Below are 26,107 nucleotides of genomic sequence, written 5' to 3'. Positions count from 1 at the left end.
TGGGTCTGTTGGCAACAAGTCGTGGTCATAAACTTGTGTGAGCGTCCTTAGGATTCCTATTCCTTTATACTGACCATCACATTGCTGAACTCGCAAAGCACTGAGCACTCCAGCCAACAAATAGCCTCAAGAGAGCCCTTGAATTCCAGCAATGGTTTTCAGCTTATGTTATGCCAATTGTCATTCCATAACAGCGAGCGTCCAGTTCTTACAAGTACCACTGACTCGCTGTTAAAGCCTAACATAATCTTACGCAACAATGGACTGGACTTTTCTATGAGGGGCACTTAAACATAGTTTATTCTGTGTCAAGAAATTTATAGTGACAAGGAACCTAACCATCTCTCAACTAAAGTGCCACCATGAGTAGAGAGAGAGATAGAGCAGTATGGCCTGGTGGCCATTTACCTTACCTCTCTTAGCCAGAGAAAGAAAGGACTAAGGCACAACACACCCATTTTGATGCTGATGAGATGTCTCTCAGGGGAAAACTGGTGAAGAAAGAGGGTGGCAAAGCTCTGTGTAGACTGATACTGGAAAGGAGTAATTCGTTATTTTCACATTTAAATTAATATCTTTCTGTGTAGAATAGTTAATCATTTCCAAGACCATTTATCTAATATGTCTTGCTAAAGCATTCAGTGAATGATTTGTTTATTAATGTGTTTTATATTCTGTGAGACAGGGGCTGAGAGGCCTAGGAGGGCGAAAGTAGAGAAGCAGAGACCTGAACTGTCCAGAGAGCTTGAGGAGATCAGTGAGAGTCTTGAGGAGGTTGGTGGAACAACAGCTGCTCAAACTGAGATGATTGAGATTGGGTTCCAGAAGCTGCGTTATGACTTTGAGGAGTCAGCCCTGCAACATGAAGCTACTGCAGCAGCTCTCTGCAAGAAGCAGGTCAACAGTGTTGCAGAGCTGGAAAAGCAGATCAACAACACTGAATATATAAAGCCAAAGGTGGTGAAACAGAAGAGCAAATACAAGATTGTTGATGCGCTGAAGCTAAGGTATGCTATAGTTTACTTATCTTTAGGTTTAATGATTGTAGTATAATACAAGTCATTTTTGATTTGTAGTCAGGATATTAACATGAACAGTCATACAACAAAAGGATCTGCTGAATGGCAGTAAATGTTGGTCTTGCGCATTTTTACTTACTTGTGGTATAGTGTAAACTGGTAATGAAAACAGAGTCACGAAGTAGTAGCAAACACGGCTCAACATATTTAGTACAACTAATGCGGTGTCAGAGTTACAGGCTTTTGGTCACCTTCTCCATAATCCATCCTTCTTCTTACATCCTTTTTTAACCCCAACACCTAACATCTGTTTTCTGTAGTGCCACCTAGTGTTGCAACAGTTTTATAACAATTACAGGACACAACATTTCCCCTCTTTGAATGCAGCTTCTGAGGGCATAATGAAAATTTTCAGCAGCGCCATTAGCGGCTAGCTAGTAAACAGATGTTATGCTGTGAGCTATACCTCACAATGAGGCATACACAGCAGAGGTGAATTGTGTACCGTTGTACTTGTGCAAAAACAGTGCCACGTCCATAACCACTTGCGTCAGTGGATATCACGATATGCAGAGTGCGATCAAACAGCGTAAGTGCAGGCCTGGCCACAAGGAGTTGCTTGACTTCTTCAAAACTGATTTGTGCTGCAGGGGTCCTTGTGAACGTGCCTTAGTCACTGGCACATGCATGCATAGGGGCCACAACAGTTGCAAAGTTGGGCAGGAACTTATAAGAATATCAGGAAACCAGGCCATAAGAAGGATCTCAGTGCAAAAACATCAGAAGGGGGAGGAGCTTATCTCGATTATGCAAGATGCCATCTACAGTGATGACATGTCCTAAGAAGCGCAGGGACAGCTTCTGAAAATGGCATTTATCGTTGAGCACTAGTCCAGTATAAGGTCATCGTCATTTGAGGATATCCGCCATCATCTTCTGATGAAGGAGCAGATGCTAGGCCCTAAGGAACTCTGCAGAATCTGAATAGGCCACCGTGTGTGGTGAATGCTGTAAGATCTCTGCTACCCTCATCCAGTGGAACCCGGCCGTATGCATTATCCAGGTCGATTGTAGGAAACATCTTTGCGCCCTGCAGACATGCAAACAATTCATCAATGTGAGGCAAGGGGTAGCAGTCTGTGACTATGGCTTTGTTTGGTTCGCAGAGATCTGCACACACTCTAATGCCATCTATTTTCCGTCCTGTTACAACAATAGGTGAAACCCAGGGTGATCCATCAATCTTTTCAATGGCACCACCTTTCAGTTTACGCTACAGTCCCACTGAGACTGAAGCCCTCACTGCAAAAGGTAGACATCGCAGTTTCTGGCATACAGGTTTGACAGTTGGGTCAATTTTCAGTTTAAACACAAAGTTGCGTACAATTGTGGTCATCACAGGAGCAGGGGAAACAGTAGGTGGAGGAAGGACAGTATTGCCTTTAATGCAGACATCTAAGGCGTGGAGTACCATTTTTAACAACAAAGAAAGTAACTGAAGCAGTTACATTTCCTCTACTCACTGTGGCGTTGAAGCAGCCCAGCCCAGGAATTCTTTTTCTCGTGTAGGTCACTAGCTGTAGAGCAGGTGGAAGTAGTGGCACATCACTGAAGTACTTTTCACAGATGTTGTGAGGCAAAATGCACAGTGCAGAACCTGTTTCCACAACCAGTTCAGTCTCATTGGAAAGAGAAGCAGATGTATGGACACTGATCTTGGATTTTAGTTTTTTTGGTGCATGACAAGAGTCTTTCAAGTACAGGACAGTCAGTTTAGATAAGTACTTCACGTACACTTGTGCTTGGGGACGAATGACAGACACGAGCAAACTGTCCGGTTGACTTGTATGTTACCTTAACAGCAGGCCACTGCGGAAAATTTGCCAAGTGTTTATCTGAGGAGGGCATTTACATGCTTGTGTGATTGAGTGTTCTGTTTATATTTCTTTTTTAGAACAGTGTGGACGTGGCTGTAAAGCTTGCACTGGAGTACTGCTTCCTGCTGCCATTGTTTTAACTTGGTGTGCTGCAGATTCCATCTGCGTTGCAACTGTGACTGCTTTATTGAGCGTCAAATCAGGTTCCAGCATAAGTCTTTAGTCCCTACTGCTAAAGCTAGACAAATGTTCAAGTAGTTCATCATCGATCATTTTGTTAGCTTTCGTTAGTCACATCTGGATGCAATCCAGTGGAGTAAGGTTGCTGTCCTTCAGGCCAGGCATTGATCATTAACAAGTTGTGGAACATTCGCATCCACATGTCCAAAGGATCGTTGGTTCTCCAGGGCATAGTATAAATCGATGGCACCAAAATGTACTGTAAACAGGTAATGGAAACCGAGTCACGAATTGGTAGCAAACTGTTTAGTGAACACGGCTCAACGTATTTAGTAAAACTAATGTGGCAAGAGAGTTACAAGCTTTCAGTTACGTTCTCCATAATCCATCTTTCTTCTTACATTCTTTTTTACAGGACACAACAGTAGGGTTACTTAGAGAAAATGTGAAGAACCAGGACCAGTTGACTGAGCTCAAATCCAAAAATTATGAGAATGTTCGGCAACTGACTGACATTAATGCACGAATGGCAAGACTTCAGAGAGAGAGAGAGAGAGAGAAATTGGTAAATGCAATGTTAAAAAAACTTGTGTTTCAGAAGACCAGCAGAGAGCAGAACTTCACTCAGCAGGTTTTTCAGTCACCAATCCCAATGAATGAGATGGAGACTCAGGCTGCTGAAGCTCAGAAACAACTGAGCAACGTCCAAGGACACCTCAAGTTAAGCTTTAAGAACCATTTAAATTAAAAAGTAAAAAGTCTAAATAATATAGAAGGTTAACTCTTTTGTTTTCTTCTGTTGTCAGGATCCCCAGTTGCACTTAGGATGAAGAAGAACCTGGAGGTCACAGTCAAGGACTATAGATACAAAATGGTGTGGACTACCTGTGGCTGGATCTGTCTTGCACTGAAAATCATGACGTCGTGACTTTGTGTAAGGTTTAAATTCCAAAAAAATAATCTAAATCTGCCAAAAACCATAATAAAGGTTCATGAGAACAATATTTTCTAATATTTAGAGTGAAGTCAGATGTTTTCCCATACAAGAATACATTCAGAGGATCAAATTCTACCAAGGACACAAATATCACTCAGTCCTGCCCTACACTGAGGCAATGCTCTATTTCAGATGTCACAAGAAACAAACAGTAGGCTGCCAAGTCCTAGTGCACTGTTAGCTTGTGGAGGAAATCAAAGCTTGACTTGGAATCTTGGAGCAGAAGGAGGTCTACACTCAATCATTTGATGACTCTTCAGCTTCTATCCCTGGGCAAAATTTTCAAATGAGGGGAACATGGTTTATTCTGTGTCAAGAAATATATGGCGACAGGGAACATAACCATCTCACATAAGCAGAAAAAGGTATTCAGCACCACCAATTCACCAAAGTAATTTTTTAAAGCAGAGTCACAAGTGTCAAAGGACCAGCATAGATAACTCTTTTATTTAAGTGATTATTAATTCTTACTCAAATTACATTTCAATCTGATGACCAGGATTTAGGAGCCAACTTATAAATAGTCAACAAAGTTGAGCCAAATAAGAAATGTAAGAATGGATATCAGATCCCAATATTTCCCAGGTCCCTTAAATCAAGCTTCTTTAACAGATGTCACCTCCTATCAAATGTAGCAGCTGGATCATTCTGCTTTGCGTGGAAATTATTTTGGTCCTGATCTCAGACAGGTTGGCAACTGTTTTCATGCCCATATACAGAGTGATATAATAGGACATCGAACATATATGGATATATCTCATTTTTAATTGTTGTTGTGAGACCATGATGTCTGCCAGTGTCCTGTAACTGTAGACCACAAACATTTGCGTGACTGGTGCATTTCTAAAACTAAGCTCCAGGCATGTGACATTACCCCAAAAGACCTTAATGTTATTCATGAAATACAGCGTTTTTAAAGTGACTTTGACTGATAAAATGTGATAGTTGTACTGTTATAAAGTATAGGTTTTTAAGAATTAAGCTGTTTAGATGTTATTGACTTAAACATTTTTATGACTTTTTATGAGAACAATGAGAGTTTTGCTGAAAATGGTATTATTGATGTTATTAACAACTGTTCTTCTAATGAGCTTCAGCATTAGTACAGCCTCTAAATTTATATTTGGTATGTAAATTATGATTTAATGAATATGTGCTGTGTGAACTTTATTTCATTTCAGAGATCTCAAACGTTCCAAGTGTCCTGTAATGGAATACCAAAGGAATTTGGGAGACTTTCCATAACCAACACCTTAAGCTGGCCAGAATTTTTAAAAAATGCATTAATGTTCAAAGCATGTTCGCACAGTAATGTCTCTTAAATCAGAAACTACATTTAATGAAATCATACACAAACCATGTTCTGCACTAATTAATAACTGATATAAATTGGCCATCACTTCTGTGTCTGCACTTGGAGGCAGTGGTGGACCATATTTTAAAATAGGAAACTTGGAACTGTTTAGGACAGTGTAAGGCAGCAATACATACATAAACAACTGTAAATAGCTATCTTAATCAAGCCACTTTTTATAATTAATTTTTTTTAGAAACATGTCAGGGATAGTGTGTGTTTCAGCTTTTTCTGCTGCTCTGTAATTTCTCTTTTGCTGGAGCAGAGATGCTTTAAAGTGTTACTCAGTGTAGTTTAGCTTCTTCTGGTGCAAGCATGAATTCATTTTGGTTAAATCCATGTTTTCCATCAAATCAAATTATTTGTTATAACCTCATAATTCATCCTGTATTTCTTTTTTTTTTATTTTATTTTAGTCACAACGAATTATGCATCACACCTCCATAAACATCAGCCATATGACATAGGACATAACCAAACTGGGTGAGTGACTGCTGCTGACCAGGCACTCCCACCATCTATAAAGGAGGCAGCTCTTGACTTCTCCATGAACTGAAGGAACCCAACACAGGTAAGTGCATCACTTTCTCTTCGGAGTGACCTCTTATTTAATAAAGTTAATGTTTGTTTTCCTTACAACTTGTGCATATTGTCTACAATGTCTATGGCAAAAAACGCTTCACATGCATGTCATTCACGTGAAATTATTACAATGGACAAGACATTTTTCTGAAACATTTTTACAGTTGTGTAGTAAAGCCATTTCTTTTACGAAATCATATATTGTCTTGCTTAATTATTGGATACAGTACTATCTATCTCAACAAGGATGGACAAAGTTATAAGCTATGCAAGTTATCATTTAAAAAAAAGGTAAACTATGTTTTTGGTTGTGTGGGGCATTTGAAGGAATGAGGAAGCAATGAATTTAGATGACTCAAATTAATACAGTTCACAGCTATTAAACCGTTAAGTTTCAAGCCGTTTTGAAAATTTCACGATCTACTATTCTCTAATTAACTTAATTTCTACAACAAAAACTGAAAATTATCAAAAAAAAAAAAAAAAACTGAAAATACGTCATATTTACACACAATTAATTATTTCCACAGCACCTTGAGACTCCAAAAGAGACTTCAGCCCTCCATTGTTTTTGAGAACGAGCTGAGGTAAAATGTCACTACCAATGAATCATGTCTTTTTCATGGCTATCATGGATATAAAGCAATGACTATGACTATGCCAAGTTGATCTGGTAACTCTATTCTGGATTCTTCTGTGCGTTTCAGTCTCGACTAAAGTGCCATCATGAGTACAGACGCAGAGATGGAGCAGTATGGCCCGGCAGCCATTTACCTCCGGAAGCCAGAGAGAGAGAGGATTGAGGCACAAAACACTCCTTTTGATGCCAAAACCGCCTTCTTTGTGGTTGATGCTGATGAGATGTATCTCAAGGGTAAACTGGTGAAGAAAGAGGGTGGCAAAGCCACCGTGGAGACTGATACTGGAAAGGTGTGATTCATTATTCTTGACTTTCTTTTAACATTAACATTTAAGTTACTTTCAAAAACTCTTTAAGTGTAGGATTGTGAGTAGTTTCCATGAATATTTATCTAATATGTATTGGTAAGCATTCAGTCAATGATTTGTTCCTCAACAAACTATTCAATGAACTTAACTAAATTTCTTTTTCAGACTGTAACAGTTAAAGAAGAAGACATCCATGCCAGGAACCCTCCAAAGTTTGATAAAATTGAGGACATGGTCATGATGACCCACCTCAATGAGCCTTGTGTGTTGTATAACCTCAAAGAGCGTTATGCTTCATGGATGATCTACGTGAGTTTCCACTATACTAAAGTAACTCAGTGTGCATTTAAATATCTTTATCTATACATGTTAATATGATTTGTATGCTCTCTTCTACAACAGACCTACTCCGGCCTATTCTGTGTTGTTGTGAATCCCTACAAGTGGCTTCCTGTGTACGATGCTCAGGTTGTGGCCGCATACAGAGGCAAGAAGAGGATTGAGGCTCCACCCCACATCTTCTCCATCTCTGACAATGCCTATCAGTTCATGCTCACTGGTAAGTTCAAAGAAGAAGAAGAAAAAAACAAAATTAATTGAAACAGAAGATTATTGAAGGAACAATGGAAACAAGATTCATCTGAAGCATGTATGTTTGTAATTTAGATCGTGAGAACCAGTCTGTCCTGATTACGTGAGTATTACACAAACTGGTGTTCTAAATCTTTAGAAACATTATGATAATGCAGCTGAAACTTGACAATGTGTCTCTTATACCCCAGCGGAGAATCTGGTGCAGGAAAGACTGTCAACACCAAACGTGTCATCCAGTACTTTGCAACAATTGCAGCTCTTGGAGCCAAGAAAGAGGCAACCCCTGGCAAAATGCAGGTAAATTTAATTTAATTGATTAATCTGTCCTATCTGAAACTATCTAAAATTTACATGAATGTACCAAGCCCATGCAACCAAAATTTCCTCTTACAGGGCTCCCTTGAGGACCAAATCGTAGCAGCCAACCCTCTGCTGGAGGCCTACGGTAACGCCAAGACTGTGAGGAATGACAATTCCTCCCGTTTTGTAAGTGATCACATTAAGGAAATGCTCTGAGACTTTTTTACTTGTTATCATGTAAGGTCATGCTAACAAGGATCTTACTATCTAGGGTAAATTCATCAGGATCCACTTTGGTTCCTCTGGAAAGCTAGCTTCAGCTGACATTGAAACATGTAAGTTTGAATTATTTACCTTTTGTAGCTGTAGCTATTAGTAGTGTAGTGTTAATAATGTAATGTCCTCCATTGTTTGATCTACGTTATTTCTATCTCAAATATATCGATAGATCTTCTGGAGAAGTCTCGTGTCACCTTCCAGTTGTCTGCTGAGAGGAGCTACCATATCTTCTATCAGCTGATGACAGGCCACAAGCCTGAACTTCTGGGTATGTTAATAGACCACTGGAAACATGGATGAAATAAGTTGGAACAATATCAACAGAAAATCTCATAACTTTAATTTCTGCTCTTCCAGAGGCTCTTCTGATCACCACCAACCCCTACGACTATCCAATGATCAGTCAGGGTGAAATCACTGTCAAGAGCATCAATGATGTTGAGGAGTTCATTGCAACAGATGTAAAGAGTCAATTCGTGTTTCTTCTGATAATGTAACAATAATAATCCAAATCAAAGAAAAATATCATATGTATTGATTATTTCATCTTATTTGGAATGCAGACTGCCATTGACATCTTGGGCTTCAGTGGTGAGGAGAAATTGGGCATCTACAAGCTGACTGGAGCTGTGATGCATCACGGCAACATGAAATTCAAGCAGAAGCAGCGTGAGGAGCAGGCTGAGCCTGATGGCAACGAGGGTACTTAAAAAATAATACAATTCTCTTCATACAAGTTTAGTACTGTGGTTAATAATGTGGTATTTAGTAAGTATTCTGTTTTTTTCCTTCAGTGGCTGATAAAATCGCCTACCTCATGGGTCTGAACTCAGCTGATATGTTGAAAGCTCTGTGCTACCCAAGAGTCAAAGTTGGAAATGAGATGGTCACCAAAGGTCAGACCGTTCCACAGGTAATGAAAAGAAAGATTTTGAGGAGATGTTTCAGGAAAAAAGCATTTTTACATCAACATGTTATTTGGAAAAAAAAGATCAAGTCATAAACTCTATTCTTATAGGTCAACAATGCTGTCAGTGCTCTGTGCAAGTCTGTCTATGAGAAAATGTTCTTGTGGATGGTCATCCGTATCAATGAGATGTTGGACACAAAGCAGGCCAGACAGTTCTTCATTGGAGTGTTGGATATCGCTGGATTTGAGATCTTTGATGTGAGTAGCTGGAAAATATCAGTAATGTTTTAAAGTTCAACAGAGTTTGGTCGTGAAATGAAATGCCTTACTGTAATTACAGTTCAACAGTTTGGAGCAGCTCTGCATCAACTTCACAAATGAGAAACTGCAACAGTTCTTCAACCACCACATGTTTGTCCTTGAGCAAGAGGAGTACAAGAAAGAAGGTATTGAATGGGAGTTCATTGACTTTGGCATGGACTTGGCTGCCTGCATTGAGCTTATTGAGAAGGTAAGACCAATCTGTCATGTAGAGTGTGAATCGTGTGTTTTCACTGACTTCTAAATGATTTATTCTTTAAAATATGACCAAATTTCCCTTCAGCCAATGGGCATTTTCTCCATCCTTGAAGAGGAGTGCATGTTCCCCAAGGCCTCTGACACAACTTTCAAGAACAAGCTGCATGACCAGCATCTTGGCAAGACTAAGGCCTTTGAGAAGCCAAAGCCTGGAAAGGGCAAGGCTGAGGCTCACTTCGCCCTGGTTCACTATGCTGGTACAGTGGACTACAACATCAATGGCTGGCTGGACAAGAACAAGGACCCACTGAATGACTCAGTTGTTCAGCTCTACCAGAAGGCTTCAAACAAACTACTGTGCTTCCTATATGCCACCCATGGTGCAGCTGAGGGTAAGAAATAACAATGAGCAAAGAGGGTACAAATACATGAACCACATAGTGACATGTAGGGAACTACTTATGATGAGGGAAGTTGTTGTGTTGCATGTGGAGCATATGTATGAAACTGCATCAGTCGCAGGAGTAGAAAGAAGTTGATTACTGCTCCGTGATAATACATTGATACACCAACACAAATAAGACATCTGAAAACACTCTATTGTTTATTAACTCGTATAATTCATTGCTTTGGAAAACAGAGGCTGCTGCTGCTGGTGGCAAGAAGGGTGGTAAGAAGAAGGGTGGTTCCTTCCAGACAGTGTCTGCTGTTTTCAGGGTATGTATACTATAATATTTAAATTTTTTGGAAAACAATTCAACACTTCATGTAATAAAAATGTTGACCTATTATGTAATGATGCTGATCCACCGATCCACAGGAGAACTTGGGCAAGCTGATGACCAACCTAAGGAGCACTCATCCTCACTTTGTCCGTTGCCTGATTCCCAATGAATCAAAGACCCCAGGTGAGAAATTTGCAGTCTCACTATTTACACTGAATGTTACACATTGGTAGTAGTAATATTTTCATCTATATGAATTTACATCCCTCAGGTCTTATGGAGAATTTCTTGGTCATCCACCAGCTGAGGTGTAACGGTGTGCTGGAGGGTATCAGAATCTGCAGAAAGGGCTTCCCCAGCAGAATCCTCTATGGTGACTTCAAGCAGAGGTAACTGTGTTTTTCGAGCTCATGTGATGGTATAGACTGGATAAAAAATCTCACCAATGACATTCTTTTTCTTCCAGATACAAAGTATTGAATGCCAGTGTCATCCCTGAGGGACAGTTCATTGACAACAAGAAAGCCTCAGAAAAGCTGCTTGGCTCCATTGACATTGACCACACTCAATACAAGCTTGGACACACAAAGGTACATTTTATGGGAAAGTGTCAATAGATACAATTCTTGATATCCAGTAGTTTTAATGTTATTTCCTTGTCTTGATGACAATAGGTGTTCTTCAAAGCTGGTCTTCTGGGTGGCCTTGAGGAGATGAGAGATGAAAAACTGGCTACACTGGTGACGATGACTCAGGCTCTCTGCAGAGGATATGTCATGAGGAAGGAGTTTGTTAAGATGATGGAGAGAAGGTAGGACTACAATGAAACATAAACAACTGACCTATTTTAAATCCCCCTCCTTATGACAAGGTCCCATCGCAATAACAATCACATCTTATTTATTTTTAGAGAAGCTATCTACGGCATCCAGTACAACATCCGTTCATTCATGAATGTGAAGAACTGGCCATGGATGAATCTGTACTTCAAGATCAAGCCTCTTCTGAAGAGTGCTGAGACTGAGAAGGAGTTGCAGCAGATGAAGGAGAACTATGACAAGATGAAAACGGACCTGGCTGCTGCTCTGGCCAAGAAAAAGGAACTGGAGGAGAAGATGGTTTCTCTGATACAGGAGAAGAATGACCTGCAGCTCCAAGTGACTGCAGTAAGTAGGAAATATACTATCAACCATACTATACCCAATCTATACTTTTATACTTACAGTATAGAAAGTATCTCATTGTTTGTTTTACATATACTTTAGGAAGTTGAGAATCTCTCTGATGCAGAGGAAAGGTGTGAGGGGCTCATTAAGAGCAAGATCCAGCTCGAGGCAAAACTCAAAGAGACCTCTGAGAGACTGGAGGATGAAGAGGAGATCAATGCTGAGCTGACTGCCAAGAAGAGGAAGTTGGAGGATGAATGCTCTGAGCTGAAAAAGGACATTGATGACTTGGAGCTCACCTTGGCTAAAGTGGAGAAGGAGAAACATGCCACAGAAAACAAGGTTCCATTCATTAAAATCTACAGAACCTGGAATTGAATAATTTGTTCATTTATTGTTATTCATGTAAAGGTGCTATGTGACATTAAAATGTGCCTCTCTTGACAATGTTAGGTGAAAAACCTGACAGAAGAGATGGCATCTCAAGATGAGAGCATTGCCAAGTTGACCAAGGAGAAGAAAGCTCTCCAAGAGGCCCATCAGCAAACACTGGATGACCTCCAGGCAGAGGAAGACAAAGTCAACACTCTGACCAAGGCCAAGACAAAGCTGGAGCAGCAAGTGGACGATGTAAGAAAAAAACTGTTTTGACTTGAAACATTTGCACCTTGAATATATACATATTTTTTCCGTGGCTTATAACAAATCAATTTGGTTTTAAACTGCCATTTTTTAGCTCGAGGGCTCATTGGAGCAAGAGAAGAAGCTCCGCATGGACCTTGAAAGAGCCAAGAGGAAGCTTGAGGGAGATCTGAAACTGTCCCAGGAATCCGTAATGGATCTGGAGAATGACAAGCAGCAATCTGAGGAAAAAATCAAGAAGTATGTTCTTTCTTTTTTTTCTTTTTTTGCAATTCAAATCTTTTGATTCTGGGAAAGCTATTTTGAATGCACTGATTATCACATACTCTGAACATGGAAAACGTTGTCTTTGCTAAACAAGCAGTGTAGTGTTATTGTGACCAAATTGTACCCAATTACAGCATGCTGAGGACTCTAGTTTGGTTACTCTCTAGTTATCTTTTCACTTTTACCATAGCTGACATTGTCATTCATGTATTCATTTGGTTAAATGTGTTTCTCTGAGTACAATCTTTCCAGGTAAAATTAATTTTGTTTTTGTTCTCTTTTTACAGGAAGGACTTTGAGATCAGCCAGCTCCTCAGCAAGATTGAGGATGAACAGTCTCTTGGTGCTCAACTTCAGAAGAAGATCAAGGAACTCCAGGTGACATGGTTTACATTAATATTAAACTCGATGAATATCAAACAACACTTTACACTCTGTAAACCTTCTTGATGTTGTTGACACCAATTCAAGGCTCGTATTGAGGAGCTGGAAGAGGAGATTGAGGCTGAGAGGGCTGCTCGGGCGAAGGTAGAGAAGCAGAGAGCTGACCTCTCCAGGGAGCTTGAGGAGATCAGTGAGAGGCTCGAGGAAGCTGGTGGAGCAACAGCAGCTCAGATTGAGATGAACAAGAAGCGTGAGGCTGAGTTCCAGAAGCTGCGTCGTGATCTTGAGGAGTCAACCCTGCAGCATGAAGCTACTGCAGCAGCTCTCCGCAAGAAGCAGGCCGACAGCGTTGCAGAGCTGGGAGAGCAGATCGACAACCTCCAGCGTGTCAAGCAGAAGCTGGAAAAGGAGAAGAGTGAATACAAGATGGAGATAGATGACCTCTCCAGCAACATGGAGGCTGTTGCCAAAGCAAAGGTGAGTGGTTGGTTTGTCTTCCATTACAAACATGACAATAGCTTTAAATTTGTAGACATGCACAAGATAAATTACGTTTTGTTTGTGTAGGGCAACTTGGAGAAAATGTGCAGAACTGTTGAGGACCAACTGAGTGAACTCAAAGCCAAAAATGATGAGAATGTTCGCCAGCTGAATGACATTAATGCACAGAGGGCAAGACTTCAGACAGAGAATGGTAAGTGACTTATATTTAAAGGAACAGTATGTAAGATTGTGGCCAAAACTGGCCAAAACTGGTACTGCAATCACTTTCAAAATACTGTAGAACGGTGTATCCCCTCCAACCTCCCCCCTGACTCGAGGTTGCCAGGTTACCGAGGTAACATTAGGCTACTCAATACGTCTCAATTACGTTTCACATTGCCATAATCGACGTGCTAATGTTGTTTTCCTCGGCGTTCCAGCATAATGACAGAGAAACGGGCTCATAATGCATTGCTAATGTTAGCAATGACGACTCGCCGTTTTTATTTCCCAAACAATTCCTTACCTTTTCAATTCGATGACCCACCTCCTCTGTATGCGCTAACGTAACGTTACTTTGCACGAACATGCATAACTTTGTTCGACTGTCGTGAATATTTGAAAGGTCCATTTACATTACAAATAAGTTAGCCAGATGAATCTTACCTGTCCAGGAGAAAATTAGCAACGTTGGCGTCTGTCTTCAAATTCTTCTCCGTTTTCAGCCGTCTCCATCTTTCAAAGGCATCTCCTATACAAATCCTTGTTTTATTTCTGACTTTGTCACAACGTAGTTCGGATTCATAACGAGGTCTTGGGTTTCGTAACGTTATACATGTTTTATCCGACACGTTCGTAGCTGCAGCTGCGGTAACTAGAGCAGAGCTGGCAACCCGGATGACGAAACTCTACTGACTTCGTGATAAGTAGATAGGTGGAGGGTGGCGCCTCAGACCAAAACACAACATGACAACATCAACATCAGTTGAGGGCTGCAACTCTCACTTTTAAATGACAATATCCTGGCCAGACCACTGTTGTCAGTGATATAAGTATTTGAAATGAACATGATTTCTTCATGTCGAGTGACATATCAGGGCCATTTTATGATTAATTGAAATACATTTCTTACATACTGTTCCTTTAAAATTACTAATGAAAACCAATAATGATCATTATGATTGACGTCATATTTAAACATTGATTTTCAGGTGAGTATTCCCGCCAGCTTGAGGAGAAAGAAGCTCTTGTTTCTCAGCTGACCAGAGGCAAGCAGGCCTTCACTCAGCAAATAGAGGAGCTTAAGAGGCAAATTGAGGAGGAAGTGAAGGTACCCTTTTCCTACATATCATACTATACTGTTATATCAGTGGCTGGTTTGAAGAAACACAGTCTTTTACTTCTCATCGGTAAGTTAAAAATGTTATGTCATGTTCAACAGGCCAAGAATGCCCTGGCTCATGCTGTTCAGTCAGCCCGCCATGACTGTGATCTGCTCAGAGAGCAGTTTGAGGAGGAACAGGAGGCCAAGGCTGAGCTGCAGAGAGGAATGTCCAAGGCTAACAGTGAGGTGGCTCAGTGGAGGAGCAAATATGAGACTGATGCTATCCAGCGCACTGAGGAACTGGAGGAATCCAAGTACGTCACCACCATTTCATTGTTTAAATGAGTTTTAATTAAAACTGTTTGGTTTTAACCAATGAAACATTCTTTCTCACAGGAAAAAACTTGCCCAGCGCCTGCAGGAGGCTGAGGAATCCATTGAGGCTGTGAACTCCAAGTGTGCCTCTTTGGAGAAGACCAAGCAGAGGCTGCAGGGTGAAGTGGAGGACCTCATGATTGATGTGGAGAGAGCTAATGCTCTGGCTGCTAACCTGGACAAGAAGCAGAGGAACTTTGATAAGGTAACAGGAAATAAAGACTGCATTCATTTCAGGAGAAACCTAAATTGATCTTGGTATCCAATCATTGGCACTCACCTATCTATTTCTAGGTCCTGGCAGAATGGAAACAAAAGTATGAGGAGGGCCAGGCAGAGCTGGAAGGAGCTCAAAAGGAGGCTCGCTCTCTCGGCACAGAGCTGTTCAAGATAAAGAACTCCTATGAGGAGTCTCTGGATCATTTGGAGACAATGAAGAGAGAGAACAAGAACCTGCAGCGTATGCCATTCTCAGTAAAATTAAAATAGTTTCAAGTGTGGGTTATTCTCTGACCTTTACAATAGAAGTTAATGATCAAGCTTCACTGTATGCATGAAATCTATATTACTGCCAAACATAACCTTCTTATGGGAAAGTTAATAACCACATCTTCATTTGTTCTGTAGAGGAGATCTCTGACCTGACTGAACAGATTGGTGAGACTGGAAAGAGTATTCATGAACTGGAGAAAGCCAAGAAGACTGTGGAGACTGAGAAGACTGAAATCCAATCTGCTCTGGAGGAAGCTGAAGTAAAATCTTCATTAACACTTGATAAACTACACATATGATTGAATACAAGACCATATGTGTAACCCTGTATTGTGTCTTATCAAAAAGTAACTTTTTTCATGTGTGTGACTATTTAAGGGCACTCTGGAGCACGAGGAGGCCAAGATTCTTCGTGTTCAGCTTGAGCTCAACCAGGTCAAAGGAGAGGTTGACAGGAAACTGGCAGAGAAGGACGAGGAGATGGAGCAGATCAAGAGGAACAGCCAGAGGGTGATAGACTCCATGCAGAGCACTCTTGATGCTGAAGTCAGGAGCAGGAATGATGCCCTGAGAGTCAAGAAGAAGATGGAGGGAGACCTGAATGAGATGGAGATTCAGCTCAGCCATGCTAACAGGCAGGCTGCTGAGGCCCAGAAACAACTGAGGAATATCCAGGGACAGCTCAAGGTAAGCTTTGAGAATCATTTAGTTAAAATAAGTAAGATGGTTTAGAAGTATTAAGTATTACAGAAGGTTTACTGTTTTGTTTTCTTCTGTTATTAGGATGCCCAACTGCACCTTGATGATGCTGTCAGAGGACAGGAGGACATGAAGGAGCAGGTTGCCATGGTGGAGCGTAGAAATGGTCTAATGCTGGCTGAGATTGAGGAGCTGAGAGCTGCTCTGGAGCAGACAGAGAGAGGACGCAAAGTGGCTGAGCAGGAGTTGGTTGATGCTAGTGAGCGTGTCGGATTGCTTCATTCTCAGGTTTGTTTTGAGTGATTTAAAAATGCCTTAAATGTCTATCAAGCTAATTGATATTTCTTTTACATAACAAATGAATCTCAAATTGATTGTGACTGATTTTAATATCCAGAACACCAGTCTTCTGAACACCAAGAAGAAGCTGGAGTCTGACCTTGTCCAGGTTCAGGGTGAGGTGGATGATGCTGTTCAGGAAGCAAGAAATGCTGAGGAGAAAGCCAAGAAGGCCATCACTGATGTGAGTTTTGGATAGATGAGACATGTATTTCTATTTAAAATTCTATGCCTCCAAATAATTGTTCATGCTTAATCATTGATGCCAAGACTTTTAATATTACCATCTACTATACACTACCCATTATTTCAGGCTGCCATGATGGCTGAGGAGCTGAAGAAGGAGCAGGACACCAGCTCTCACCTGGAGAGGATGAAGAAGAACCTGGAGGTCACAGTCAAGGACCTGCAGCACCGTCTGGATGAAGCTGAGAACCTCGCCATGAAGGGTGGCAAGAAGCAACTCCAGAAACTGGAGTCCAGGGTATGCACCATATACAGTACACTTTTTATGTCATGAGTTTGATTATTCACCTTTCTCACTTACAAATCTTATTGGTGACTTTGTTACAGGTGCGTGAACTGGAGTCTGAAGTTGAAAATGAGCAGAGACGTGGAGCTGATGCTGTTAAAGGAGTCCGCAAATATGAGAGGAGAGTGAAGGAGCTCACCTACCAGGTAATTACTCATTTATCTAAAACATATCAGCAGCTGCCTTTTTTCTGTCTCTGTACTTCATCAGGAACAAATTTGTCATTTGCTTAGACTGAGGAGGACAAGAAGAATGTGAACAGACTTCAGGATCTGGTGGACAAGCTGCAGCTCAAAGTCAAGGCTTACAAGAGACAGGCTGAGGAGGCTGTAAGTGAAATGTTTTGTGATCTTACATATGGAAATGTGGAACAAATCAATAATGACTTAAATAAATCTTTGTTTTTTTTAATTAAAATATATGTGAACCCTTTACAGGAGGAGCAGGCCAACACTCACTTGTCCAGACTGAGAAAGGTGCAGCATGAACTGGAGGAAGCTCAAGAACGTGCTGACATCTCTGAGTCCCAGGTCAACAAGCTGAGAGCCAAGAGCCGTGATGCTGGAAAGGTAACTTAGCCTATGTAATCACATGTTACACAAACCTTAGTGCAATGCGGTTCTTCAAATAATTCACCTTATTTAATCTGCATTGATCTTGTGGATATGTAAAAAGATTTATATAAACGATAACAACATAGCTAGCTTAAGTGTTGCTGATATGTGTTGAGTAACTGTATTCTTTGTGATTTTTTTGCAGTCTGACAGTGCTGAATAAGAGACAACATCCTCTGGGAACCATTTGACAGAGTTCATAAAATATGAAAGTTGTTGAATTGTCTTCTTATGATGTGATAATTTAATAAACCTTGTTACTGAATACAATTTATTCCGTTTCAATTTCTATCTAGTTTTTCTTTAAAAGTCAAATTTCAAAACACAATGTACACCACAATAGTATGGTAAAGCTGGGAGAAAAACTTGAACCATAAAATACCCCACATTGTTTTAGGCAGAAGCATCATTTGAATACAAGTGCACCATAATAGAGACAGACCAGTGTTAATTTTGACAGCCATTTTGTTATTTAGGCTTTCAGACGAAAATGCTCATTAGTCTTAGTCACATTTTAATCATTTATATTAATTTTAGTCAATTTTTAGTTGACAAAATGCCATTGCATTTTTTGTCAGCTTTTAATTATAAGATTTTGTCAAACTGCAACTAACAACATTAATTTTGGCAACATAGTAATCAGAACTCTATATGTAGCAGACATTTGAATTCAGGTAGTGGGCTGTATTGACCCTTAGCACTTAGTACTTGTAATTCTACATATCCTTTTCCAAAGTTGGATATTAGTCTGCTATGCTGTCCCTGCTAATTTATAAGGTTGGATCATACATTACAGATAGATAAAAGAGGTAGGATACATAAGAAGGATTCATTACGGAACTACATTTATGGATAATTTTACTGTACACTGTTTAAATATGTCTCAGTAAATCCTATTTCATTATTACATGCATAATATTATCACCCCCATACATACAGCGGCATTTCTTTTTTTCCTCCTCTTCTTTTCTCTTTTTTTCTAAACTGGGCACCTAATGTCATTGACCTTTTCTCCATGGTGCTAATTTGGCAGTGGATAAATCACCACATTAACCATCAATCAAGAGTCAGGACTTAACCAATTCACCTTGATGGTGTACACACTGCTTTTGTATTAACTGAAATATTTAACTTAATTTAGCTTATTTGACAGCGTTTTGTGGTATCATTTTAAATACATAGTAGTCTACTGTAGAGGTCAGCTACTCTCCTACTCCTAATAATGGAGAAGAAAAAGTAGTTATTGTTAAACGGAGAACACAGGTTCTATAAAAATTGGGGGAGAGCACACTAACAGCGACCAGAGGGAAGAGAGGAAGTCCCTGCAATGGACTCTCTTACTCAAGAGAGTCCATTGCGCCAGGTTCTGCAGGCGCCTCGGCTGCTACTTGCAGTGGGCGTCCTGGGATTCACCTGGAAATAAAAACACACGGCCAATACGGGTGTCCACACAACACGCGAGGCACAGTGCCGCCACACAAATATACACCAGAGCGTTAAAATGGCCCAAAGGGAGGTACTTACCCGCCAGGCAGAGCGCCATGCTCTGCCGCTGCAAGTACGTCACATTGCAACGCTGCAAGTACGTCACGTTGCAAGCTGTGCACAGAAAGGCCTCAGCTCACTGCACCACTGTCATGGTGAGTGACATGAAAGATGATAAGTCATTAACAGTAACACTATAATATACAGTATATAAACTTTAGAAAACATGGCAGTAGACATATTTTAATTTCACACATTATTTAAATTTTAACATCAAACTATTGAACCGATACATATAATATAATATTTACTATTATCTGAGTTTTGGAGAAACACCCAAGTGCCACTGGTGTATAATCTAATAAGTCCAGGGTCAAACATTTTCCATCCAGGTCCATAAATATAAAAATCTTTGTTCAGTGCTTACATATAACCTGTCACCTCAGCTTTAATTTGTAGGAGATTTGTTTGGCATGTTTTCAGCATAGCTTTCAAGCAAGTGTCCACTAATTTAAAAAGGATGCATGTGCATAGCTTACTTTACTCACTATTTCATTAAGATACATGTCTGTCACCTACTTGTAAAATGAATCTTACTGGAACGCGGCATGGCACGGGCTGTGGTTTTGGAGAAGCATGTGGATGTCACTGGTATACAGTTGCAAGACAGGCACACATCCCAGATGTCTGAAATAAAATTAAGACTGAGTGCCATTACATAAAATCTGATGAGGTATAATACATATCTTGGAATAGAGTGGATGACACATTGCCATCTAGGCTGGGATAAAACCCAAAATAAGTTCTGTGTCAACAAACAAGACGTAAGAGATGCCTGAACAGTAATAGTAGCATGAATGAAAACCCTGTCCAGTAATAGTGGAAGTTAAAATTTGTAAATTTAATGAGCAAACAAAAAATAGATGGTACTTTCATTCAGTCAGCCTAAATAGCAAGTGTCCACTATGCTCAATTAAGTTAATGGTATTTATGCATAAGCCTTGTTATGCATAAATATATTACACACTATAATGGGAGATAAGTGTTACATCTAGCTCAGGTTTAGTACAGTTTCTTAGTCTCAACATATCAAACATGAATCTGTCCTTTTGTGTTATTTTGGCAGAATTCTTTAACATGGCAACATGGAAAGACATGGAGGTCCGTTTAGATTTCAGAACCTTGGACATGTAAAAGACAAATCTGGAGTGCTCCTCAACTTCCCTAACATAAAAAATAAGAAGAGGCTGAGCACTGCTCTGACACATGACAGCCAGACAGACAATGATGGCACTGAACTTGCAATGGAAGTGTACAATTTTCCATCCCTGCCATCAAAAAATATGACCAACATGGATCTGATGACTTTCCTGCATGAGAGGAAACTGACAGGAATTTATCCCAACATGTGGGTTGCACTAAGAATCTTTGCAACTCTCCCCGTCACAGTGGCTGCTGCTGAAAGAAGCTTTTCTAAGCTTAAACTCATTAAAACCTACCTGAGGTTTACCATGCTGCAAACTCGTCTCTCTGGACTCTGTCAACAATAAACATAAATCAGGTGGTCTGCAATGAGTTGTCATATGATGATGATGACTTTGCTGGGAGAAAATCTAGGAAAGTACAGCTGTACCAAGAGAGATGAGGCTGATTAGGTAGTGGCATAGTTTATCACTAGTGGATGCAATAATAAAAAGCACCACTTTTTTGTATATACAGTAGTTTTTCATATAGTTGTATATGGAAAACTGTGTACAAAAAAGGCATTTGTAGATTACTTACATGATTTTTATTTTGTGGTAAAGGTATTTATATTGTATTTCAGATTTTTTGGTGTTTATTTGTAATTTGTAAAGCATGTAAATTGGGTGACATGTATAAATTAAAGACAATGGTAAAAAAAAAAAAAATGCTATTCGATTTCTTTTTATAGCATATGTAAATGCCACATTGGATAGGGCTGGCTCTGGGTGACACTTTCACTTCTGCTAATTAATCCTGAAGCCGGTTGCATCAAGTATAGAGGTTCATCCAAGGCCTGTGACTCCACCGTGGTAGCTGTTTGGCAACTCTGAAACGATAATCCTACGACGCCGGAGCTGCATTTCTCAGTAAATCAACTTTTATATTGTTCCTTTTTGAGAAACTCATTTCCATATTAAATATATTCAAGACAGCCTGGGCGACGGAAGAGTGAAATTTCTGATCAGTGTGTTCACTTGGATGGATTAAATACAGACGACGTTTTTGTTGCGGCTGGCTAAAAACCCTTCAAGTGCTAGCTAGCTAGCTAGTCGCTAGCCCATAATCGCCTGTTCGGTCTGAACTTCTAACTCTCCACCACATCTGGGACTGAAGGAATTTACCAGAGTGATCTCATCCTCGTCGGGCCCGTCTCGGGCCCTCGGCGGTAAGTTTACTGCATATCCTCTGCTCTGTTCTGGAAACCTGCACTCTCCGATCCTCGCTGCTCCTCATACCCAGACTACCACTCCAGTGCTGCCGCTGGACTCTTCCCCACTCGTCGCTGGCTCTCTGTTTCTGTTTTCCTCTTTTTTCTCAGCTCCACTGATGGCTCCTACTGCAGAGTTTGCGGATCTAAAGGCTGAACTCCAGTCCATAGAACGCCTCATTGATGAGCTCCTCCAGCGCCAGTCCATGCTGCGGTCCATGGTGTGTTCCCGGCTGGCAACGCTCGAGTCCCCGGATACCCTGCGGTCCTCGAACCTGGCGGCGGCGGCGGCGGCGGCTCCGGCTCCTGACGACGTTCCCGGCTCAACCTCCACTCCATCCTGGGCCTGTGTCGTTAAAGGCCAAAAAAAGCTCTCTCTGCCTCTCTACGACCCTTTTGGCGCCAGCGTCAATGATGTTACTCTGGCAAACTTTTTCTCCCCTCTGGCGAAACTACCCTCTGAGCCAGTCTCGCCACCTCCAGCACGCAGTGCGACCCGAATCCGAAAGCGCTCCTCGCCCGTCAGTGTATCCTCACTCTCGGACTCAGCATCCCCTCCACTGGCATCTCCGTGCTTCAAACGTCCCCGTCTTTCGCCCCTGCAGCCGCGGCCCACACGGCGTCCTCCTGCGGTGCCTGCAGAAGCGTCCTCCGCTAACCGCGGTCGAGCACCCCACTACCTCATCCAGATCACCTGTTGTCCCGACACCTCCCCCCACACAAACCGTGGTCAAGGCTGTCACCTGCCACGCCCCCCTGTGCGCTCCTGTCTCATCAAGGTCTCCCAAGCTCCTCAACCCGAAACTAGCTGTCTACAAGGACAACCTGGGAACTGAAAAACCAGAACTTTTAATAATTGGCGACTCAATCATTAGATTTGTCCAACTCCCAGGTGCTATCACCTACTGTCTTTCAGGTGGAAAGACAGATGATTTTATTGAGCTTATTCCCGCACTTCTCGACCTCCATCCTTCTATCAATACTGTTATAACTCACACAGGCACAAATGATGTCATGTCTAGGCAATCATCAAAACTACACGCTCAGCTGGAATCCCTGTCCCTCACAATTGAGAGCCTGGGAAGGCGGTGTGTCCTATCTGGGCCCATTCCCACCCTGCATGGCAGCACGGAACATTTTAGCCGTCTCTTCAACCTGCACCTGTGGATGCAGAATTTCTCCTCTGCAACTGGCCTTGGGTTTATCAGCCATTTCGACTCCTTTTGGTCCAGACATGATCTCTTTAAACCTGATGCTGCACCCTAACAAGAAGGGGTCAAGGAGGCTGATCAAAAATTATATTGACTTTGTTGCCTTCTGCTCTAATTGACATTCTTACCAGCAGGTCCCCACCCAGATCTCTAGCCCAGCCTTGTTTTGCTCCACCCTGCACCATGCGGGACCTGCTGGTGCTAGTGCTAGTCCTAGTGGTTGCTCCAGCTCTACTGCAAGCTCCAGTTTTAACTCTGCAAACAACTTTCTTGCAAATGTCATAAACTTGCCACTTGTGTCTCAGCAGGCCTCCTTCTTTCCTACTGCACCAATTATGTCTTTACAGCTTCCTATCACTGTACATATTTCACCTGCAATGGCAAAGAGGAAAACTACATGCTCCCAGGCCCATGGGTCTAATCTTTCTAATTTATTATCTGTCCCAAGGCAACCTCATCTCCCAGTGGTAAAAAACACTACTCTTACAGTAAAGCTAGCTCTGCTAAACGTCAGGTCACTCATAAAAAAGTCATTTTTAATTAATGATCTCATCTGTACATATAAACTTGACTTCCTTCTCTTAACTGAAACCTGGCTTGACTCAGCTAACCACAACATCACCCTTATTGAATCTTCTCCCCCTGACTATAACTTCATGAGTGTCACCCGTGAAAATAGACGAGGAGGAGGAATAGCTCAAATTTTTAGAGCTTCTTTTCAATGTCAACAGTCATTTTATGGCGACTATGTATCTTTTGAATATCTATGTGCAGTCATCAATAGTTATCCCAAGATCCTGCTTTTAACCATCTATAAACCCCCTAACCTGCCAGCTGCAGTTTTCCTTGATGATTTCTGTGAGCTACTGTCAGTAATTTGTGTTCATTTTGACAGTATTATCATATCAGGTGATTTCAACCTTCAAGTTGACAACACTGATAACACACATGCAAGAGATTTCCTTGCACTAATAGAAAGTTTCAATCTGACACAACATGTACAGGGCCCCACTCACTCTCAGGGCCACACACTAGATCTGGTCATCACAAAAGGTGTAACTGCCTCTACATCTATTGTAGACATAGCTTTATCTGACCACTGTTGTATTTTCTTTGATATCTCTATGTCCCCCCCCAACCAGAATACCTCTACGTCTATTAGAAAGAGAGCTATTAATGACAACACCTGTGTTCTTTTTGAGCAAGCACTCTTACAGTCGACAAGCCCCCTGCCACAAACTGCAGATGACCTACTAGACAACTTCAATTCAAGAATGCTAAACATCATGGACAATATTGCTCCATCAAAACTAAAAACATTCTCTGGCAAACAGAAAGCACCATGGACTTACAACCCATTGGTTAAATTGCATAAAAGAGAATGCAGAAGAACAGAAAGAAAATGGCGCAAATCAAAACTCAACGCAGACCATCTAATCCATAAAGAGACACTTCACAAATATAACTCAGTAATCTGTGAAGCAAGACAATCTTATTTCTCCAATATCATCAATAGAAAAACAAACAATACTCGTGTGTTATTCTCCACCATTGAGAAACTAACAAATCCCCCCCCTCAACTGGTACCTGAGCCACACTCAGCTAGTAAATGCAATGAATTTGCATCTTTCTATATAAACAAAGTAGAGAATATTAGACAACAAATATCCTCAATAACACATCAGACTATACACATTGAACCACCAATTACTGGGAGCAATGAGTTCCGCAGTATGTCCAAATTCAGTTCCATCAACTCTGAAACTCTTGGAAAAACTGTACGACACCTCAGCTCTTCTACGTCTGAACTAGACATTCTGCCCACCAACTTTTTCAAATCTGTCTTCCACCTTTTAACAACTGATGTGCTTAAGATAATCAATACCTCACTGCAGACCGGCATATTTTCCAAGTCCCTAAAAGTGGCTGTTGTAAAGCCCTTACTCAAAAAGAACAACTTGGATGCATCGGTCCTCAACAACTATAGGCCCATTTCTAATTTACCTTTTATTGGAAAAATTATTGAAAGAATTGTTTTTAATCAAATTTCTGCTTTTTTAACCTCAACTTGCTGCCTTGACTTCTATCAATCAGGTTTTAGAGAATATCATAGCACCGAAACAGCTCTTATAAAGGTAGTAAATGATATTCGGCTAAACACTGACTCTGGAAAAACTACAGTCCTGATGCTTTTGGATCTCAGCGCAGCCTTTGACACTGTCGACCATAGCATATTACTACATAGACTTGAACACTGGGTGGGTCTCTCTGGCACTGTCATCGACTGGCTGAGGTCCTACTTGGAGCATAGAAGCTTTTATGTGTCAATTGGCCATTTTAACTCAACACCAATGTCACTAACCTGCGGTGTCCCCCAAGGATCAATCCTTGGACCACTCCTATTCAATCTGTATATGCTCCCCCTTGGCCAAATCATAAAGAACCACTCTATCTGCTATCATAACTATGCTGACGACACGCAGATATACTTAGCTCTGTCTCCAAATGACGTTGCCCCCCTAGAATCTCTCTATCAATGTCTTAGTCATGTTACAAACTGGATGTCACAGAACCTCCTCAAATTAAACACAGACAAGACTGAAGTAATAGTTTTTGGAAAAAAGGAGCAAAGACTAAAGATTGCTGCCCTATTGGACACAAAAGGTTTTAAGGCAGTAGACACAGTGAAAAATCTTGGGGTCATCTTTGACAGTGATCTAACTTTTAATAGCCATATGAAGTCAATTACAAAATCTGCATTTTATCATTTAAAGAATATTGCAAAGCTCAAAAATTTTATTTCACCAGGAGAACAAGAAAAACTCATTCACGCATTCATTTCTAGCAGGGTAGACTATTGTAATGGTCTATTTACGGGTCTCTCTAAAAAAACAGTTAAAACTCTTCAAATTATTCAAAATGCAGCTGCAAGGTTGTTGACTAGAACCAAGAAAAGAGATCATATTACCCCAGTTTTAAAATCCCTACACTGGCTTCCTGCGACCCACAGAATTGATTTCAAAGCTCTTTTACTGGTTTTTAAATCACTAAATGGTCAAGGACCTCTCTATTTAGCTAACATGCTCGAAAGGCACAGCCCCGCTAGAGCTCTTAGCTCGGCTGAACAGCACCAACTTGTTCAACCCACTGCTCACTCAAAGTATGGGGAAGCTGCTTTCAGCTGCTATGCGGTCCGTCTATGGAACCACCTTCCACTAGACATTAAGACCTCTCCCACCATCTCCATTTTTAAATCTAGATTAAAAACCAAACTATTCGCTGATGCCTTTCACTAACCTATTTTGCACGTGTGCTCCAGAATCTTCACCTCTATGCTTCTTTCTTGTTTGTTTTTATT

At 41.0% G+C, this 26,107-nt stretch overlaps 1 protein-coding gene across 2 annotated transcripts; it reads left to right on the top strand.

Annotated features, from left to right (window-relative positions):
• Positions 1-690: 690 nt before the first annotated feature.
• LOC311488167 (myosin heavy chain, fast skeletal muscle-like) lies at positions 691-17,866 on the top strand. 2 transcript variants are annotated; one of them, XM_084544696.1, is made up of 43 exons: positions 691-1,007; positions 3,675-4,010; positions 5,844-5,998; positions 6,540-6,596; positions 6,717-6,939; positions 7,123-7,266; positions 7,360-7,516; positions 7,624-7,651; positions 7,740-7,848; positions 7,945-8,037; positions 8,123-8,186; positions 8,300-8,398; positions 8,488-8,591; positions 8,694-8,832; positions 8,925-9,043; positions 9,149-9,298; positions 9,381-9,551; positions 9,645-9,951; positions 10,200-10,276; positions 10,380-10,467; positions 10,556-10,673; positions 10,751-10,874; positions 10,959-11,095; positions 11,195-11,450; positions 11,550-11,792; positions 11,904-12,080; positions 12,187-12,332; positions 12,647-12,737; positions 12,831-13,220; positions 13,311-13,437; positions 14,438-14,556; positions 14,668-14,864; positions 14,947-15,130; positions 15,220-15,385; positions 15,553-15,677; positions 15,796-16,104; positions 16,201-16,404; positions 16,514-16,639; positions 16,769-16,939; positions 17,029-17,133; positions 17,221-17,316; positions 17,425-17,556; positions 17,747-17,866. In XM_084544696.1, exons 5-43 carry the CDS (start codon positions 6,736-6,738, stop codon positions 17,762-17,764), a joined length of 5,814 nt encoding a protein of 1,937 aa, XP_084400822.1. In that variant the 5' UTR covers positions 691-1,007; positions 3,675-4,010; positions 5,844-5,998; positions 6,540-6,596; positions 6,717-6,735; the 3' UTR covers positions 17,765-17,866. The 2 variants fall into 2 exon arrangements, with proteins under 2 accessions (XP_084400822.1, XP_084400821.1); XM_084544695.1 differs by having other exon boundaries at positions 14,438-14,864.
• The last annotated feature ends 8,241 nt before the right edge of the window (positions 17,867-26,107 follow it).

The sequence above is a fragment of the Chelon labrosus genome, assembly GCF_963514085.1.
Source record: "Chelon labrosus genome assembly, chromosome: 5".
Taxonomy (NCBI): domain Eukaryota; kingdom Metazoa; phylum Chordata; class Actinopteri; order Mugiliformes; family Mugilidae; genus Chelon; species Chelon labrosus.
This window is presented reverse-complemented; position numbering and strand designations above follow the sequence as displayed.